The sequence below is a fragment of the Cygnus atratus genome, chromosome Z, assembly GCF_013377495.2.
Source record: "Cygnus atratus isolate AKBS03 ecotype Queensland, Australia chromosome Z, CAtr_DNAZoo_HiC_assembly, whole genome shotgun sequence".
Lineage (NCBI taxonomy): Eukaryota > Metazoa > Chordata > Aves > Anseriformes > Anatidae > Cygnus > Cygnus atratus.
This window is the reverse complement of record NC_066396.1, coordinates 76714043-76733228: the sequence shown is the minus strand read 5'-3', so window position 1 is coordinate 76733228 and position 19186 is coordinate 76714043. Positions and strand designations below refer to the sequence as shown.

The following is a 19186-nucleotide window of genomic DNA, read 5'->3' as shown; positions in this document are numbered from 1 at the left end:
AGTTGCCAGGTTTTTACATTCCTGTTTCTTTTTCTCTTAATATTTTACTTCATGGGACAGCTCCAAAATCTTTAACCCTCAGGAAATGCAACTGGAATCAAGCATTTCTGTCTGTCTTTTTTCCTAACATTCTTCTGAAGGGAAAACAGACAATATCATTCTGCCATACTGCTATTCCTACCAAAAAGAAATGGAAATGCAGTGGAAATGCATCACAGCCTCTACTAGAAAAGAAATAGAGTATTTTATTATCACAGGCTACTCTGATCATGAAACAAAAAGGAATAAGAAACAGCTGCTCCACAGTAATCTGACATAAGTTAAGCTTTTATTAGAGACAACTCTATTTAGCAGAAGTAACATTCAGTATTCTGTAGATATAGAATACCTCTTCGAATGCTTCTCCTCAGCTTGTTACAGAGGTCAATGCGAGGATTCTCCAAGCTGTCCTCTATGGAGCCAGGGCTTTGCTCAGGAGAGGAGGGCCCTTTGCTAAGGTCCAGAGGTACCTTGCTACCTGTTGGCGGAGGGGAGGTGGCCGGGCTATAGGTCGAGGTAGGACTGCTTGCCACAGATGAAGTAGTGAGATCAAGGGCACCGATTCTCGAATTCAGTGGTGAAGTCAATGACAATTTGCGAGTTCTGACAGGTGAGGAAGTTCTGGAAAGTGACAGTGGAGGAGGAGAAGAAAACTTGCGACAGAGATGTGGTGACTTCCCATCAGCTAGGTACTCTCCTCTATTATTTTGATTGGTAGCAAAAAATAACTCCAAAGACCTTAGAATAAGAAACAAAAAAGCAACATCATAATAACAAATGTAAAACGGATTTAGGTGAAAACACTTGCAAACGAATTTGTGCATGCAAAATCTGTATGACACTTAGTTCTCAAAGCCTGGGCCGAAAGTTGAGGTGTATTTATCTAAAAACTTGCATCCTATTTACAAACAATGAACTTTTTTCTAGCTTATTTACATAACAAAAAATCATGTTTGAAAATAAACAACGCCCCAGTAACTCTGTAAGAAATTTATCATAGAAGAAAAAAAAAAACAGAGCTCACCTGACTGGAATGGAAGTGAAAGGCCGTCTGTATATGTCTGAAAGTTTTTCCAGTACAACAGTTGCAGCAGTAAATATGCGGTAAGTATGTAGGAAAGTATTCAGGAAATCAATACTTAGAAATCGCAAGTCTGTTAGCCTCTCCAAAAGCCGTTCAACACTTGCATAACGGATTTGAGGTACTTTGCAGGAATTCAGAGTTTTGCTGAAGCAAATATCAATGTCATCTCTATGAAGACGAGCATCGGACCTACACGAATATTAAATTAGAACATTTCACCAAAAAGAAAGAGTTATTATGGTACAGCAGTGATATCACTTCAGTTACTCCTGTCAACACAGAACCAGGAAATATATACCTGTATTTTATCAACACAATAAAACTCTTCATTTGTGGGAAAACCTGCTTCCATTCAGTTATATTTTATGTCATAATTGAAGACATTTTGATTCATTTTTGGCAAATAATTAATTTACATTTCAAAATCTAAGAAACCATTAATGAAGCCTAAATTTCTGAAGTGGAACAGGAGACAGAATTGTTACCATTTGTCTCTTTTAAGCTGTTGTGACATGCAGACCTACTGCAATGAGAAGCTTTCTGTAACATAACTGTGAACTGCTTGCAGTCTTTTCTGCTGGGATCTCACTTTATAAAATAAACTAGTGGACCCCAGCAAAAGACGGCAAAACTAACTCCTTATTTAAGCTTAAATCTTGCTTACAATGTAACACCTGCACTCAGGCTCCAATAATTACTTAAGGGAAAAAAAAAAAAAAAGCAAACAGGAACAGAATGAAACGTCTCAGACTTCAAATAAGAACCCCCCCAGTGGGTTTGTTTCTGTGAAAAAAAAAAATTAGACTGTTTTCTGCTTGGACATCACAACAAGAATTAATCATATACATAGTCCTACTCATGATGTTTTTTTCTAAATGGGGTTTTCCTTCATTTTGTCTAGCTGATGCTTTAGTCTACAGAAAAACAGGTTGAATGCTAAGTATAGCACATTTCTATACTGTTTTGTGTTTTCACGAGCAAAGGTAAGTTTTTCTTACATCATCAAAGTATTCTGAACACTTCTCCACTGCATTACATAAAATACAATACTTCTTTCTTAAGTTGGGTCCTCAGAAAAGTGGATTTTTTTTTATTTCATCTAAATATATTCATCCAAATACATTATTTACTATCATACTTTAAAGGCCAATGAATGCTAAAAATCAAACCAATGATTAAAATCTCATAAAGGGAAGAACAAATCTGTGTATGTTGTTAAGATTCTGTATGTTTTTATAGAATTAAGATTTTTTTTCCTTGACTTTTTTCTTTTACTTTGCTGTAATCTACTATTTGAAAAATAGATATTAATGTTAACATTCAGTAGGTAACAGAAGTGTTTAAAGACTGGAGAATTCCTGGAATTAAAATGAAGACAATAAAATGTCTTCTTTCCAGTGATTAAAGGCATGTGCTCTAGCACTGTATTCAGATGGGTACATTCTATTCCTTAACATTTATATTTGATATTGGTAGGTAAAACTGATGTAAATACAGAACTGTAGAAAACCCAGAAGGTAAAATTATGTTAGAAAGTTGGAATCAAGTACTGAACTATTGGTTATGAACAGAAATGACTCTTCTGGAAAAAATAAACAATTGAAAAGAATGCAAGAGTGAAGGAAGCAGGTGTATGAATAATGATTGTTACTTTGATGTGATCAGTTCAAATGGTAAGAGAATTTTTTTTCTCAGATATAAGAAAAGGAAAAGAAAAAATTTGGCTAGTAAAGTAGAATACTTTCGAAAAGGATACTTGTCTGCACTCAACCTAAATTGTGCAGAAATTTGAAAATATTTTTAATAAAATTATGAGTTGTAGACAGGAGACAAAAGCTAATAGAGAATTAAATTACTCATCTGAAGCATAACTGAATGCAATTTCACAAAGAAGAGAAAAATCTGAGCTGTGATCCTATACTGTCCAACACTGTGAATTGAGACTTTACCATTTGGAGTTATTCCTACCCCTTCAAGAAACAGATTGAAAAGATACATGTTGGGATATAGAATTAATTCCATCCAACAAAAATGGGAAAAAGAAAGAGAGAAAGAAAGAGAGAGAGAGAAAGCGAGAGAGAAAGCGAGAAAGGAAAGGAAAGGAAAGGAAAGGAAAGGAAAGGAAAGGAAAGGAAAGGAAAGGAAAGGAAAGGAAAGGAAAGGAAAGGAAAGGAAAGGAAAGGAAAGGAAAGGAAAGGAAAGGAAAGGAAAGGAAAGGAAAGGAAAGGAAAGGAAAGGAAAGGAAAGGAAAGGAAAGGAAAGGAAAGGAAAGGAAAGGAAAGGAAAGGAAAGGAGGAAGGAAGGAGGGAAGGAAGGGAGGGAGGAAGGAAGGAAGGGAGGGAGGGAGGGAGGGAGGGAGGGAAAGAAAGAAAGAAAGAAAGAAAGAAAGAAAGAAAGAAAGAAGGAAGGAAAGAAGGAAGGAAGGAAGGAAGGAAGGAAGGAAGGAAAGAAGGAGGGAAGGAAGGAAGAAAGAAAGAGAAAGAGAGAAAGAGAAAGAGAAAGAGAAAGAGAAAGAGAAAGAGAAAGAGAAAGAGAAAGAGAAAGAGAAAGAGAAAGAGAAAGAGAAAGAGAAAGAGAAAGAAAGAGAAAGAGAAAGAAAGAGAAAGAGAAAGAGAAAGAAAGAAAGAGAAAGAGAAAGAGAAAGAAAGAAAGAGAAAGAGAAAGAGAAAGAAAGAAAGAGAAAGAGAAAGAGAAAGAAAGAGAGAAAGAGAGAAAGAGAGAAAGAGAGAAAGAGAGAAAGAGAGAAAGAGAGAGAAAGAGAGAAAGAGAGAAAGAGAAAGAAAGAAAACGAGAAAGCGAGAAAGTGAGAGAGAAAGCAAGAAAGATAGGAAAGAAAGGAGGAAAGGAAGGAAGGAAGGAAGGAAGGAGGGAAGGAAAGAAAGAAAGAGAAAAAGAGAAAAAGAGAGAAAAAGAAAAAGAAAGAAGGGAGGGAAGGAGGGAGGGAGGGAAGGAGGGAGGGAAGACAAGAAAGAAAAAGAAAGAGAAAGAAAGAAAGAAAGAAAGAAAGAAAGAAAGAAAGAAAGAAAGAAAGAAAGAAAGAAAAAGAAAAAGAAAGAAAGGAAGGAAGGAAGGAAGGAAGGAAGGAAGAAGCCAAACCAAAATAAAAAGCTTCATTTTCCAAAAACACATTTTCTTTTGATAAAACTTTTATTAAAAATCAAAAAGGCTATTTTGTTTACTGGGAAAAGAATGCTGCACTTACTTTATCATATGTGGCACTGTGACTTTAGAATTTTCTTCAAATACTATGGTCATTAAACCATTGCACCGTATGTTATCAATGCACTGTGAAAATAAATATTGAAAACTGTTAGCATCAAAACACACTGTAAGAGGACTTGCTTCCACACTGTTAGGATCACTGTAAGCCTACAACATAGCTTTCATGGGGCCTGAACTGACTGGTAAAAAGTATTTTCATAAAAGAAAAGCAGTGATGGAGGAATTACAGTGGACATGATTCTCTAGTCTTTTTCCTTTGATTTGCACAGCTGCAAGTCCATGCATCTTTACCAGCACACTCATAGATTTACACATGATTAGGTATTTTGAGTTGGAAATTAAATAGCCATAAAGTTCCTTTGAAACTGAACAAAATTAAATACCTCCAGCATCTCTTGAAAAATCAGTACTGCAAATAAGTTAGAATACTTTATACATAAAGAGAAATACAAATAGCTTCTAAAAACACACTTTTATTGTAAAAAAATAATAATAAAAAATCAAACAGTGCTATTATTCTTAAATACAGATATGAAGCTGCTGTCAGAAGAGTCTGTTGCAAAATCTTGTATAAGGGTTTTGGGCTAGGTATTAGGATCTGGAAGAACACTGCTGGGGTGTGTTCACAGAACCACTGCTTTGAAATTATAGGCTGTCCTGTGTCAAATAGAAGTTCAGAAGTTAGGGGTGCTTAATCTGTTAGTCAGTCCTCAAAGCAGCTCAGTGCTGGTGGTGCGTAAGTACAGCTCAAAGCCATTTGAACAGCATTTTCTGCTGGTTTGTACTTTGATGTAGTTGAGGTAACACCAGTCTTTGATCTTGGCAGTGATCAGACAGTCCACTGGCAGATGAGGCTTTTATGGTCTGCAACAAATATCTCATACATAATACTACAAGACTATGCTATACTACACAGATACTATCTTTCTAGCTAAGTTATTAGTGTAACAGGGATCTAGGGTCAAATCAACAAAAAAAAAAAATGTGCACTTTTCATAAGAAGCCTATGGTTTGAATGAAAGGAATATAAATTCAAGCAAGCTCACTAAGAACATACCACCAAATAAGACTTAGATGCCATATACACATGTAATTTAATAAGATATGCAGATCTCTGGAAACCAAGACACATTCTGTGGATGAACTGCAACTACATGTATACACTTTCATTTGCAAACATTGTTGGGAGAACACACCTTAATCAAAAAAATGCTTTCTATATGCCCGTTTTTGTTAGTGTATTTCCTATGTTCTCCTTGAGGGCTGTAGCCAGGACAAAGAGAAAAAAGTGCTTCTGGGCAGCTGATTCAGTAATTTTTTATGACATGGTTTCTGCTGGTAATGGGCTCAGTCAGAAAAATGATTTTGTTTTCAAGAGGCCAGTGGTCTCAATTGTTTAGTGGTTCAGTAATAGCAGTTCCCCCTTCAAAATGCCTGTGGTGTTTGCACAGGGTCTTGAGCCCTTACTATTTTTTTCTTTTAAGGTGATGCCTATCCCTTCAGCATCTCTTGCTTCCCTTCTTTTGTAAGGCTGGAGGTCAAGCTCTTTCACTCTCACAATGCTAACTGGTCTCAGCTTTCTTAGGCTCTTACTTATAAGATTCTCTTAATCGTTGACCCCAATCCTCTCCAGAATCCCTGTCTTCAATAGCTGGAGGAGACTTTCCTTTCCTCAAAGATGGAACAAGAGAAGAAAAGTTTCTTATGGTTATTCCCTGGCTATCTGACTTACCCCTTCACTCTTTGCTCTCTCAGTTGTATGCAGCTAGTTATATTTACCTCTAACTTATTGTGCCAGTTCCAAGCTTTGCAGGCATGTAGCTGTCAAGTCAGTTGTGGAGCTTTTCACTTCTCATAGACACACATATTTCACTGATGACTCAAATGAAAAGACAAGATTTGGGGGAAAACAGGTAACACTAAAGTATTGTCATATATTTCACAGTCAATCAGCCCTCAAGAAATCATCAGCTCACTCTTGGATTAGTTCTCAGAAACACAGAATAAAATAAGATCTCATAACAAACAAGATAAAGAATGTAGTAAGCTACCTGACTTATATCACTTGTCCATGCAGCTTTCTCCTGACGTGAAGGGGCTAAGAGGACAACAGTAAAAGAAGGAGCATCCGTAGGTTCAACTACAAGCTTGAAATCAAGGTGTCCAAACACCTGTCCAGAACTTTTTGCTTTACAGTGAGAGGAGTTTAAAAAAGTCAAAATGTTAGATTTCAAACCACAGAATAAAGAAATCATGTTTCCACTTACAGTGGAAGTTACTTTAAAGCATTTCTCTGACAAAGAGCAAATCCAGCTGGTGATCCAAGACAGTGATTTTGTTTTTCCACATACACCAAATAAAAAATAAGCTACAAACATGCAATAGTGAAAGTTGCTGTAAGTTACATTTTAAAATGCCAAATAAGGCTAGAGTCCTTCTAACACTTCTTTGTTGATATACTACAAATATGCTGAAATTAATGAAACTACTTTCACAATTCAAGTGCAATTCCTGCCTAAAACTCCAGCATGGAAGCCAAAATGAGTAACAGTAAAATCAGCTTGGGAATGTGTTTTGTTATTTCATTTGAAGAAGGCTGTAGTCAAGAGTTGTAGGGAGTCCAAGACAGAAACTTTCCACTAATTCTGCCAACTCACTCAGCCCCCATGTATTTAAGAAACTCAATTATCTGTTTCGTCTTTCAAGACATTTTTCTTTCTTTCCAAGATCCTTGGGGTGAACTTGTATACAAAAGTCAGCAAATAATTTGTCACATTCCTTCAGCCAATGTACATGAAAATCTTATGTGGGATGTCAACAGCAGGAACAAACAAAGCAAAACGAACCCTTACGCAAATCAGCATGTCCATTATGAAAACATCTATTCTACACAATCAGTTAACTGAGTTATTTCTCTGGTTTCATGAACAGGGAGAACTTATCAATTTGTTTTTATGAAAAATAAACAAAGGGTAACAATTTTAAGAAAATTCTTAGAACTGTAATTACAACAAACATCTGAATGTAACTTACAGTCATCATCAGTTGCATCTGTCTCCTCAACCAGTGTGCACTCTATTAAAGACAGAACACCTCCTGTCTGTGAAAACAAATCACGTTTTTCATAAATGTAGACATTTGATCCTATTTGCCATTACAGATATTTTTAAACATTGATATACCTTATCGTATGTTTTTACATTACTCAGAGCTCTTATGAAGGTGTATCAGTTTCTAGATGCACATTTTTCCTCAAGAACCAAAACCACCTAGATTAAACATAATATCTTTCTTAAGCAAACAAATCAATACTACAATTAAACGTGCAAAATTTCTTTCCTTTTTACTACAATATATAACTTATCTCACATAAAGGCTTGTTCACAAGATTCAAAAAAGGTTAGAATTTCATCATCTTTTTCTGAATTTATATCAAATTAATACTTTCAGTTCAGTTACACTTAATTTACTTTGCAAATTACATTAATTACTTAAAGAGTACAAAGGGAGAAAGCATACAAAAAGTAATGAAAGTGACTCTCTAAGCAGTCTTAATAATATCTCAGAAATAATATCTTTGTCAACTTGAAATTCTGTTCAACATAAACCACTCTGTAAACTACTTATTCTTCTTTATTCACAAGCCAACCCAAGAAGGCCTGATTCTCAACTAATATAACTAGAATGTTCTTAGAAGAACATTTGGTTTGAGAAAATATGCTGTTTGGGAAAACAGAACTGACTTTTAAAATTAATTTTATTAAGAGCTCTGGAAATTATTCCGTGGTAAATCCATGGGGTTGTACTGGTTGATATGTACTGAAAACTGACTCACAGTCAGTGATAGCTTATACAGAGGTACACACTATGCCCTGTTTCTAGCGCCCAGCTTATTAGGATTACATAGTTCTGGAAAAAAAAAAAAAAAGAAAAAAAAACATGTAATATTTTGTAATTAAGAACTTTGGCTGAATTCTATTATTTGCAGGAAGAAGACAGAGCAATCAATTACTTTACATCATCTCACTTCTTTTCATGATAACACAAAATCTCAGGTTAAAGCCATAAAATATTGAAATTTCACTGAAGCTGTGTTTTCATTTCATAAGCTGAGTCATAAGGTAGAATCTGTACCTTGAGCAGATGCAGTTTTCCTCCTGAACTTCTTGTACAAATTAAAAAATGCTTTGTAAATAAGAAGCACTGCCTTTCTCCTTCTTTTTTCAAAGATAATGATCCCAGACGAACTTTACTAAGTTTTCCCCTCTCAACTGAAGGGACTTGAATAAGGGAACCTAATAATAATCAAAATGAAAAACATACTGTAACAATAATAATATTTAGTAGGCAGTGTGTGTAGTGTTAATCCATCAAACACTACGACATTAAATCATGCAACTTTTCATTCTATTAAGTACTAATACACATCAATATCTGTTTTAAACACAAGTCATTCATATTTTTTATACCAGCTCACTTTGTTTTTTAGGGTAAGTTCAGGATAACAATTTTGCCCTTTTTTATGGAGATAAAAAAGTTTGTCTTTACAACATGCTTAGAATCAAGCAAGCACAGTCTAGACCTATACTTATGTACATGCCTGGACCAGATCTTGGGTAAATTTTTATGCGTCTTTAAGATATTAATAGTACATTGTTCAGAAAACAAAGCTGAACAACAACTCCACTTTTGGCACCTTGCAAAAGGTATGTTACTTTCAAGCTAAAGAGACAGAGAATGAAAAGAGAATGTTTTGAAGGAAAACAGTTTTCTATGTGTTCCTCTGTGCAAGAGAGATGGTAATGAAGCAGGTTTCTTATCTTCTTACTTTACATTGTGTAAATTTCAGTGCTACACAGCTCATCTAAAACTTCAGAACTAAACTGAATCTCATTATGTAGGTCTGAATTTGTGCTGTGCAGAATTCCTGACTGGGGAAAACTAGGCTTCTGTACAGTTTCATGCCTCAAAAACACTATCTGAGCAACATTTGCATATTGATATCACCATGTGTTATTACTTCTGGTTTTGAATGTGGAATCAATTTTGATAGCGAAGTACAATTTGAAGTTCACATACATGATCTTAAACTTATGCAGAAATGATGACAACTCTCTGAAAAGGCTACTGTTTCTCTACATCACATTTTTTCTGCATTTAGTTCCCCATATGTATTTAATTTGTGTTAAGTTATTAATATATTTGAAACATATCATCTGGCATAGCAAAATATATACTGGTAAACTTATAACATAGTAGACTTTGACAGCCATTTCACTTTTAAACTAAATGAGTACACCATGATTTGTGTCACTGCAACAAAACAGTGAAGTTTTACTCCAGAAATTTGCAAAGGTATGCAACATTTTTGAGGTTCACCTGAATTCTAACCAAAAAAACCCACAAACTTACTATTTGTTGTACAATTCTCTTGGACAAAACAGTATATTTATCTCTACTGTAAAAGATAGCAAGGAGATCAGTCCCATGTGTTGGAGCTGTGACTTCTCTGTGACATTGGTTGACCCCAGCTCCTAGTGCAAGGCCAGTACTATGTACAAAACAATTCACAAGCAACTTCCCATCCCAAAATTCTTAGTGTAATTTTCTCTTGAAATTCCCCCTAAACATTTTGGTAACAACATTCTACTTGTTCTTTTCTTCCTATGCTGCTCCTTAGAAAAATGTTGTAAATATAATACACATACACATATACCCTTGGAACTTGATTTTTTTTTTTGTTGTTGTTGTTTTATTTTTATTTTTATTTAGGATGCTTTTAGGAATACCATATTCTGTTCTGCTAAAATGGGATGAAGGTTAAATGGTGTACCTGTATGGACCTGAAATATTACTGTTTAAGGTAAATCAAAAGAAACTGCAGTTTTTAAATGCAGCAGAGAGAGATTACATTATCTCTCCTTGATACTGAACTTAACTTTCACAGAGAGAAAGAGATTTCTGTATGGCTCGCATCTAACAAGGACCTTGTGCATTCCTGTGAAGCTCTTGTGATTGATGAAAATGATTTGCCTGACATGGCTTCTATTACAGATTTCCTCTTAAGGAAAAAAAAAAAAAGTCATGATTGCCCAGTGTACAGCTGCAATAACTGAGTGAAGATAATTTTGGAATGTTCATTAATAGTATACGATTTGGACAATTGGTGTAATCTGAGGAATTTTTATTGAGCTACAGACCTAAGCACATTCAGTACTCACACTTCAATACTGCCAGAATAGTTGTAATAGCCCATGTTCAATCCAACAAGTACAAAGGGTTGTATTTAAAAATAAAAATAGGGGAAAAAAAACAAACTACATTGTACTGAGTGGTTTACAAAATCAGTTTGGCTTTCTCCACTCAGGATGCTTTTTTATTTCACCATGATGGTGGTCAAACAGTGGAACAGGTTGCTCACTCAAAGAGGCTGTGGAGTCCCCATTCTTGGAAACAATCAAAACTCAACTGGATATAGTACTGAGCAACCTGCTCCAGTTGATGCTGCTTTAAGCAGGTGGGACTGGACTGGACTATTTCCAGAAATCCCTTCCAACCTCAACTATTGCATGACTTTTTAATTGTGATATATTTGTCAGGAGGGGTAAATTCAGTGCAGCTGATGAAAGGAAGATCAGACAAAGTATTTGGTGGCCTCTGAAGGACCACCAGATGACAGCTTTCCAGGTGTCAGACAATGTTGTGTTACAGATTGAGGCTGCTGTTTTAACTTTAGACTCTTAAAGATGATATTCCTTAATGGTTTACCTTGACTTACAGAGTGCCTGACAATAAAGTCTGTATCTAAATATGAGAGAAAGAAAAGGAGACCCCAAGAAACCTGAAGGGGATTCCGAAATATACATTGCAAAGCAATGCTAGAGAGAATTCCTATGGTCTCAACATTCTTCACAGAATCAAACTCTTAGAAAAATGAAGTATGTAACATAGATACAATATGGCAAAGCTGAAATGGACCTTCATAGGAAAAGCCTGAATAAAGGCAAGGATACCTATCCCTTTCTGTGCCAGAAAGATATTTCCTGTACCAGTCTATACTCATGAAGAGAAAGAATACAAGCCTAATTGAAATGAGAGGAGATTGACATCACTCTCAAAGTTACACTACAGTCAGATGTGAAAGGCAAATGGGCTTGGTATTACTTATTAGCTCAATACAGATTTCTGCATTTACATAGTATCACATGCATTAGGAATTTTAAAAGATAAATTTTGATACAGCCATTCTTAAAATAACACCCAAAGATGCAGTGCAGCAGCCTGGCTGCCATGCTGCATCGCCTGTTTGGTCCTGCACACAGACGTCTGGCTGCTGCTGGTTTGCTCCTAGGCAGTATTTTGGACTTGCACTTGCAGAGCTTGAAGCTCCATGGATGAACCCTGGCTTTGAGCACATCAGTGGCACAAACCCCCATGGGGGAGATCTGACCAGCCATAGCTCCCTGCCAGCCGCATGGAGGCAAAGAGTAAGGCCTTGGGTGCCCCAGGCACTTCGTCCCCCCAGCCATGCAGCCTCCTGGTCCCACCAGCCCTTCAGCCACTCAAGGCCCCATGCTGCTGTCCCCCAGGGCCCCAGAAACCCGCAGCAGCTGTTGAAGCAGCCAGTGGTGCTAGCTGGAAGAGCCATGGGTCTGGCACGCTGGGGACAACTGTGCAAACCCCGTCCAGCTCGGCAGCAACTGGCCACCGTGTGTGTAGAGACACCCCCAGCCTTGTGTTAACACAGAGCAATCCCAATGGTGTCACATAAGGGAAGGGTGTGTTTTTCCTGCTTAAACATCTTATATGTATTTATTATCAATATATCCCTTCCACTGTAGAGGCAACATAGGGCAACAAAAATGGTGAAGGGTCTAGAGGGGAAGACACATGAGGAGCTGCTGAAGTCACCTAGTTTGTTCAGCCCAGAGAAGAGGAGGCTGAGGGGACGCCTCATGGTGGCCTGCAGCTTCCTCACGAGGGGAGCGGAGGCGCAGGCGCTGAGCTCTGCTCTCTGGGGACAGAGACAGGACCTGAGGGAATGGCATGGAGCTGGGACAGGGGAGGGTCAGGCTGGGTGTTAGGGAAAGGTTCTGCACCCAGAGGGTGGTTGGCCACTGGGACAGGCTCCCCAGGGCAGTGGTCACAGCACTGAGCCTGCAAGAGTTCAAGAAGCGTTTGGACAACGCTCTCAGATACGTGATCTTATTTTTAGGTAGAACTGTGTGGAGGCAGGAGTTGAACTTGATGATCTTTGTGGGTCCCTTCCAACTCAGGATATTCTATGATTCAATAATATATAGGCTTACCATAGAATCACAGAATTATTGAATGGCTCAGGGTGGAAGGAACCTTAAAGATCATCTTGTTCCAACCCCTCCTGCCATAGGCAGGGATGCCACCAACTAGATCACGTTGGCCAAGGCCCCTTCCAGCCCGGCCTTGAACACCTCCAGGGATGGGGCATCCTCAACTTCTCTTGGCTACCTGTGCCTCACTACCCGTACAGTGAAGAATTTCCTCCTAATGACTAATCTAAATCTATCCTCTTTTAGTTTAAGACCATTCCCTCTTGTCTTGTCATTACCCGAGTAAAGAGTCCTTCTCCATCCTTTTTATAAGATCTGTTTAAGTATTGAAAGGCCACAATCAGGTCTGCCAGAGCCTTCTCTTCTCCAAGCTGAACATGCCCAGCTCTCGCAGACTTTCTCCGCAAGAGAGGTGCTCCAGCCCTCTGCTCATCTTTGTAGCCTTCTTCTGGACTCATTCTAACAGACCCACATCTTTCTTGAGCTGGGGCCCCAAACCTGAATGCAGTATTCCAGGTGGGGCCTCACAAGGGCAGAGTGGAAGGGCACAATCACCTCCCTCAACCTACTGGTCATACCTGTTTTGATGCAGCCCAGGATGCCGTTGGCTTTCTGGGCTGCAAGTGCACACTGCTGGCTCACATCCAGTTATACACGGTCCTTGTCTGTATCCCCGAAATGAATCTGAAATTGGTTTACTTAAGCCATGAGTTTGACCTGGGTCACACAGTACACTCTAACAGTAACCTTTACAGACTGATTTCCACAGAAAAATTAATATTTTTTTTACTGAAGAAATACTAGATACACAGAATAAAAAGTTATTCAGTTTAAGTAAATTGCATGGTACAAGTCAGTCAAGGCAAATCACAACCCTATAATTTTCTGGAAGTGGATGCACTGTAACAGATTTATATTTTTCTCAAAGCTACATTCATAACTCTTTAAATACCTCCATTATAACAAATATGTAAATTTAAGGAACGATCCAGTAAGTTACAAGTGGACATTGTACAAACTGTCTTGGTAGTTATTATAGAATGCTTCACAGTTTGGCCACATAACTAGAGAAACACTACAGAAAGGATTTCAAAATGTATACTAAAACTATTAAACAACTAGCTATGCATATGTCTCTACTTAAATATCAGATATTCTGCTGATGCTAGCTAGAGAAGATCTCATGAAGGGATACACCTAAATTACATTCCCAACCTTCATTAAATATGTTATTCTTTTCAGATACAAAAAAGTTTGTACCTAGTCAAAATGTTGTAGCTACTGTATGCAGATCTACTAAGTTGTCACAAAAGATCCAGAAGTAAATTTGTATGTAAATAGAACATAAGGTTCAGTTATGAAGTTTTCACATTTGTTCCTCTACCATTGAAGTAAACCCCTCCAGATAAGAACTGCAACCTGTTTACAGTTCCTGGTTAAATTTAACACTTATTTTAAATTACAATTTGTGAAACATAACAAGAAATTCATTCTGTGCTATCACAGAATCACAGAATGGTTAAGGTTAGAAGGGACCTCTGGAGCTCATCTGGTCCAACCTCCCTGCTCAAGCAGGGCCACTGAGAGCAGGTTCTCCAGGCCCATGTCCAGGCAGCTTTTAAAAATCTCCGAGGAGACTCCACAGCCTCTCTGGGCAGCCTGTGCCAGTGCTCAGTCACTCACAAAGTAATTCAGTGCTTTCCAGCATTCAGACAGAAGCTTTTGTGTTCCTGTTTATGCCCGCTGCTCTTGTCCTATCCCAGGGCACCACTCAAAATGGTATGGCTCCGTCTCCATTGCAACCTCCCTTCTGGTATTTATATACATTGATAAGATCTTCCCTGAGCCTCCTGTTCTCCAGGCTGAACAGTCTCAGTTCTCTCAGCTTCCCTTCACAGGACAGGTTCTCCAGTAACTTGATCATCTCAGTCACCCTCTTGGACTTTCTCCAGTATGCCCATATCTCTCCTGAACTTGGGGGCCCAGAACTGGATACAGTACTCCAGATACTCCAGCCTTGCCAATGCTGAGTAGAGAGGAAGGATCACCTCCCTTGATCTGCTATACCTAAGCTTCAATGGGAACAGTTTCCAAAACCACTGAGAATAAAGAATGAGGAATATTTCCTCTCTCTTTTTTGCTAACTTCATTTTATTAGAATTAATTCTACATCAGAATCATACAATCATAGCATGTCTTGGGTTAGAAAGGACCTTAAAGATCATCCAGTTCCAATCCCCTGTCATAGGCAGGGATGCCACCCACTAGATCAGGTTGGCCAAGGCCCCATCCAATCTGACCTTGAACACCTCCAGAGACAAGACATGCATAGCTTCTGTGGGCAACCTGTGCCAGTGCCTCATTGCCCTTTGAGTAAAGAATTTCCTCCTGACCTCTAATCTATATCTCCCCTTTTTTAGCTTAAAGCTATTCCTCCTTGTCCTATCACTGTCTGCCCATGTAAAAAGATGCTCTCCATCTTTTTTATAAGCTCCCTTTAAGTATTGAAATGCTGCAATGAGGTCTCCCCAGAGACTTCTCTTTTTTAGGCTGAACAGCCCCAGCTCTCTCAGACTTTATTCATAGGAGAGGTGCTCCAGCCCTCTGATCACCTCCACGGCCATCCTTTGGACCCAAACTAACAGGCCCATACCTTCCTGGTGCTGGGGTCCCCAGGCCTGGACACAGCACCACAAGTAAAGCCTCACAAGGGCAGAGAAGAGGGTGAGAATCGCCTCCCTTGACCAGTTGGTCACACCTCTGTTTATGCAGCCCAGGATGCAGTTGGCTGCATCCTGGGCTGCAAGCCCACACTGCTGACTCATGTCAAGCTTTTTATCCACCAGAACCCCCAAGTCCTTCTCTGCATGGCTGCTTCTCCCAGTCTGTACTCATGGCTGGGTGCATCTGGGTGACCCAGGTGCAGCACCTTGCACTTGGACTTGTCAAACCTCATTAGGTTCATGTGGGCCCAATTCTCAAGCTTCTCCAGGTCCCTTTGGATGGCATCCCTTCTTTCTGTTGGATTGACTGCACCACTCAGCTTGGTGTTGTCTACAAACTTGCTGAGGGTGCACTCAATCCCATTGTCTGTGTCACTGATAAAGACACTAAACAGCACTGGTCCCAAGACGGAAGCCCTGAGGGACTCCACCTAGACATAGAGACATTGACCACCACTCTCTGGGTGCAGCCTTCAAGCCAATTCCTTATCCACTGAATGCTCCACCCTTCAAATCCATACCTCTCCAATTTGGAGATCAGGATATCATGTGGGACCATGTCAAAGGCCTTACAGAAGACCAGGTAGATGACATCAGTCTATCTTCCCTTGTCAATTAATGCAGCCACTCCATCATAGAAGGCCACCGGATCAGTCAGGCAAGATTTCCCCTTGGTGAAGCCATGCTGGCTGTCTTGGATCACCTCCATATCTTGCATATGCCTTGACATTGCTTCCAGGAGGATCTGTTCCATGATCTTGTCAGGCACAGAGCTGAGGCTCATCAGCCTGTAGTTCCCCAGGTCTTCCTTTCTACCTTTTTTAAAAACAGGAGTGACGTTTCCCTTTTTCCAGTCACTGGGAATTTCACCTGACTGCCAAGAGTTTTCAAGTATGATGGAGAGAGGCTTGGCAACTCCATCAGCCAATTCCCTCAGGACCCTGGGATGCATGGCATTGGGCCCCATAGACTTATACCTCTTCAGTTTCACCAGGTGCTCACGAACCTGCCCTTCACTTGCAGTGGGAGGGACTTAGTTCTCCCAGTCCCTGTGTAGAGATTCAGGGAAATGAGAACCATGGGATGCGTGACTGTCAGTGAAGGGCAGCCAGGCGATCAGGCCCAGTCAGCATGGATTTATGAAAGGCAGGTCCTGCTTGACAAACCTGATCTTCTATGACAAAGTGATGCACTTGGTGGATGAAGGAAAGCCTGTGGATGTGGTCTACCTTGACTTCAGTAAGGCTTTTGACACTGTTTCCTACAGCATTCTCCTAAAGGAACTGGCTGCTCTTAGCTTGGACTGGCGAACGTTTCGTTGGGTTAGAAACTGGCTGGGTAGCCGGGCCCAAAGAGTTGTGGTGAATGGAGTTAAATCCAGTTGGAGGCCGGTCACTAGTGGAGTCCCCCAGGGCTCAGTGCTGGAGCCAGTTCTCTTTAATATCTTTATAGATTAACTGGATGAGGGGATCGAGTGCACCCTTAGTAAGTTTGCAGACAACACCAAGTTAGGTGCGTGTGTCGATCTGTTTGAGGGTAGGAAGGCTCTGCAGGAGGATCTGGATAGGCTGGACCGATGTGCTGAGGCCAACTGTATGAAGTTCAACAAGGCCAAGTGCCAGGTCCTGCACCTGGGGCACAACAACCTCAAGCAGCGCTACAGGCTCAGAGATGAGTGGTTGGAAAGCTGCCTGGCAGAGAAAGACCTGGGAGTATTGGTTGATAGGCAGCTGAGTATGAGCCAGGAGTGTGCTCAGGTGGCCAAGAAGGCCAACAGCATCCTGGCTTGCATAAGAAACAGTGTGGCCAGCAGGGCTAGGGAAGTGATTGTCCCCCTGTACTCGGCTCTGGTGAGGCCGCACCTCGAGTACTGTGTTCAGTTTTGAGCCCCTCGCTACAAGAAGGACAGCGAGGTGCTCGAGAGAGTCCAGAGAAGGGCAACGAAGCTGGTGAGGGGTCTGGAGAACAAGTCTTACGAGGAGCAGCTGAGGTAGCAGGGATTGTTCAGTCTGGAAAAGAGGAGGCTCAGAGGTGAGCTTATCGCACTCTACAGGTACCTTAAAGGAGGCTGTAGCGAGGTGGGGGTTGGTCTATTCTCCTGGTGTCACCAAGTGCCTAGTGACAGAACGAGGGGGAATGGGCTAAAGTTGCGCCAGGGGAGGTTTAGGTTGGATATTAGGAAGAACTTCTTTACTGAAAGGGTTGTTAGGCATTGGAATGGGCTCTCCAGGGAAGTGGTTGAGTCGCCATCCCTGGAGGTCTTTAAAAGACGTTTAGATGTAGAGCTTAGTGATATGGTTTAGTGGAGGACTTGTTAGTGTTAGGTCAGAGGTTGGACTGGGTGATCTTGGAGGTCTCTTCCAACCTAGAGTATTCTGTGATTCTGTGAAGACTGAGGCAAAGAAGATGTTGAGTGCCTCAGTCTTCACCATGTCTGTTGTTAGCAGTTCTCCCTTCTCCTTTGTCAGAGGGGTAACACTCTCCTTGGGCTTTCTTTTCTGGCCAATGTACCTGTAGAATCCCTTCTTGGTTTTTTTTTGCATCCCTTGCCAAGCTGTTTCGTCTGTGTCTTGGCTTTCCTTATCCCATCCCTGCACATCTGGATGGCATCCCTGTACTCTTCCCAGGCCCTGTGTCCCTGCTTTCATTGGCTGTGCATTTCCTTCTTGTACCTCAGTCTGACCAACAGGTCTTACTCAGCCATGCCAGTTTCCTGCCTTCTCTGCTTGATTTCTTACACATGGTTATGGAAGGAACAAGACATCTCTTTTTTTCATGACCTCTTCTTGTAGGATTGCTTTTTGTATCTATCCTGAACTTCTACTGAAGCCCAAAAATTCTTGCTTCTCTTGCACTTTTTCCCGAATGTTGGCATCCACTGTCATTGGCCGCCATGGTCTCTGTGGAGCTGTAGATAATTCCTTTTAAGATCACAGTCCAGCCAGTGTGTATATTACCGTTCCATGGATGCTTTACCATTACCGTGCTGCCTTTTACAGCACAGAAGTGGGGATCAGCTATAGCCCCAAATTAGTTGTCATCTGTTGTTAACATTTTGTGACTTATCCTACATGGACTGTTAATCTTTAAGTATGTCAGCTGTGCCTAGTGCAGTGACCTGCCCAATGATGGCAATGCGAATCCTGCTGGTTTTAAAGCATTTTTTTTCATGATTATATAGATAGCTTTAAAGGAGAATATCTTACCTTGGCGTATAAAAGTTTGGCTAGTATCTAGTAAAATATCACAGCCTTCTACTATTGTTCTTTCTATGGCTAGATTCTTCCGGATGTTTTCTGTGTCACTCACTTCATCATGCATCACCCTGTCAGACACAATAAAAATGCACTTTAAATTCCCTGAAATATATCTTGCACCTGCTGTGTCTATTTTCACTTGCATTTCTTCAGTGTATGCACAAAAAGTACCTAATGTCCTTTGCCACAAAACAGACGCATACATGCAGTACATGATCTTTCCTGAGAAAGTTTCTTTTTTTTCCCCCTTTCAAATCATTGTTGCAATCATTTCATTTTTTCAGCAGTAGAACCTATTTTGCCAGAGTTGTTTTTAGACTTTTCCTGAACGCACCTGACAGATGCCACCAAGCTAAAAACTCTTCACAGCTGCTAGAAGAGTGCTTCTTGATCAGTAATAAGATAGTCTACCACAAAACTGGAAATGTTTTCTAGTTCTTTGTATTAGTTACGTAACACATTTTGGAGTCTTTGTCCTTGATTTTAGGTTCTCACTCTATTCTGCTTCAGTTTACATTTGAATGTACCATTCACTTCCTCATTGCTTCCTAC

General features: G+C 40.0%; 1 protein-coding gene across 2 annotated transcripts in view; it reads right to left on the bottom strand.

Moving 5' to 3' along the window:
- Positions 1-19186, bottom strand: part of RASGRF2 (Ras protein specific guanine nucleotide releasing factor 2) — a 157923-nt gene that overhangs the window by 61009 nt on the left and 77728 nt on the right. For both annotated transcript variants that reach the window (XM_035567542.2, XM_050716437.1), the window contains exons 9-15: positions 18584-18702; positions 8480-8640; positions 7379-7445; positions 6397-6533; positions 4326-4408; positions 1064-1312; positions 389-777 (exon numbers count right to left, since the gene is read on the bottom strand). In XM_035567542.2, coding sequence (XP_035423435.1) covers positions 389-777; positions 1064-1312; positions 4326-4408; positions 6397-6533; positions 7379-7445; positions 8480-8640; positions 18584-18702 — 1205 coding nt within the window. The remainder of the gene's footprint in view (positions 1-388; positions 778-1063; positions 1313-4325; positions 4409-6396; positions 6534-7378; positions 7446-8479; positions 8641-18583; positions 18703-19186) is intronic.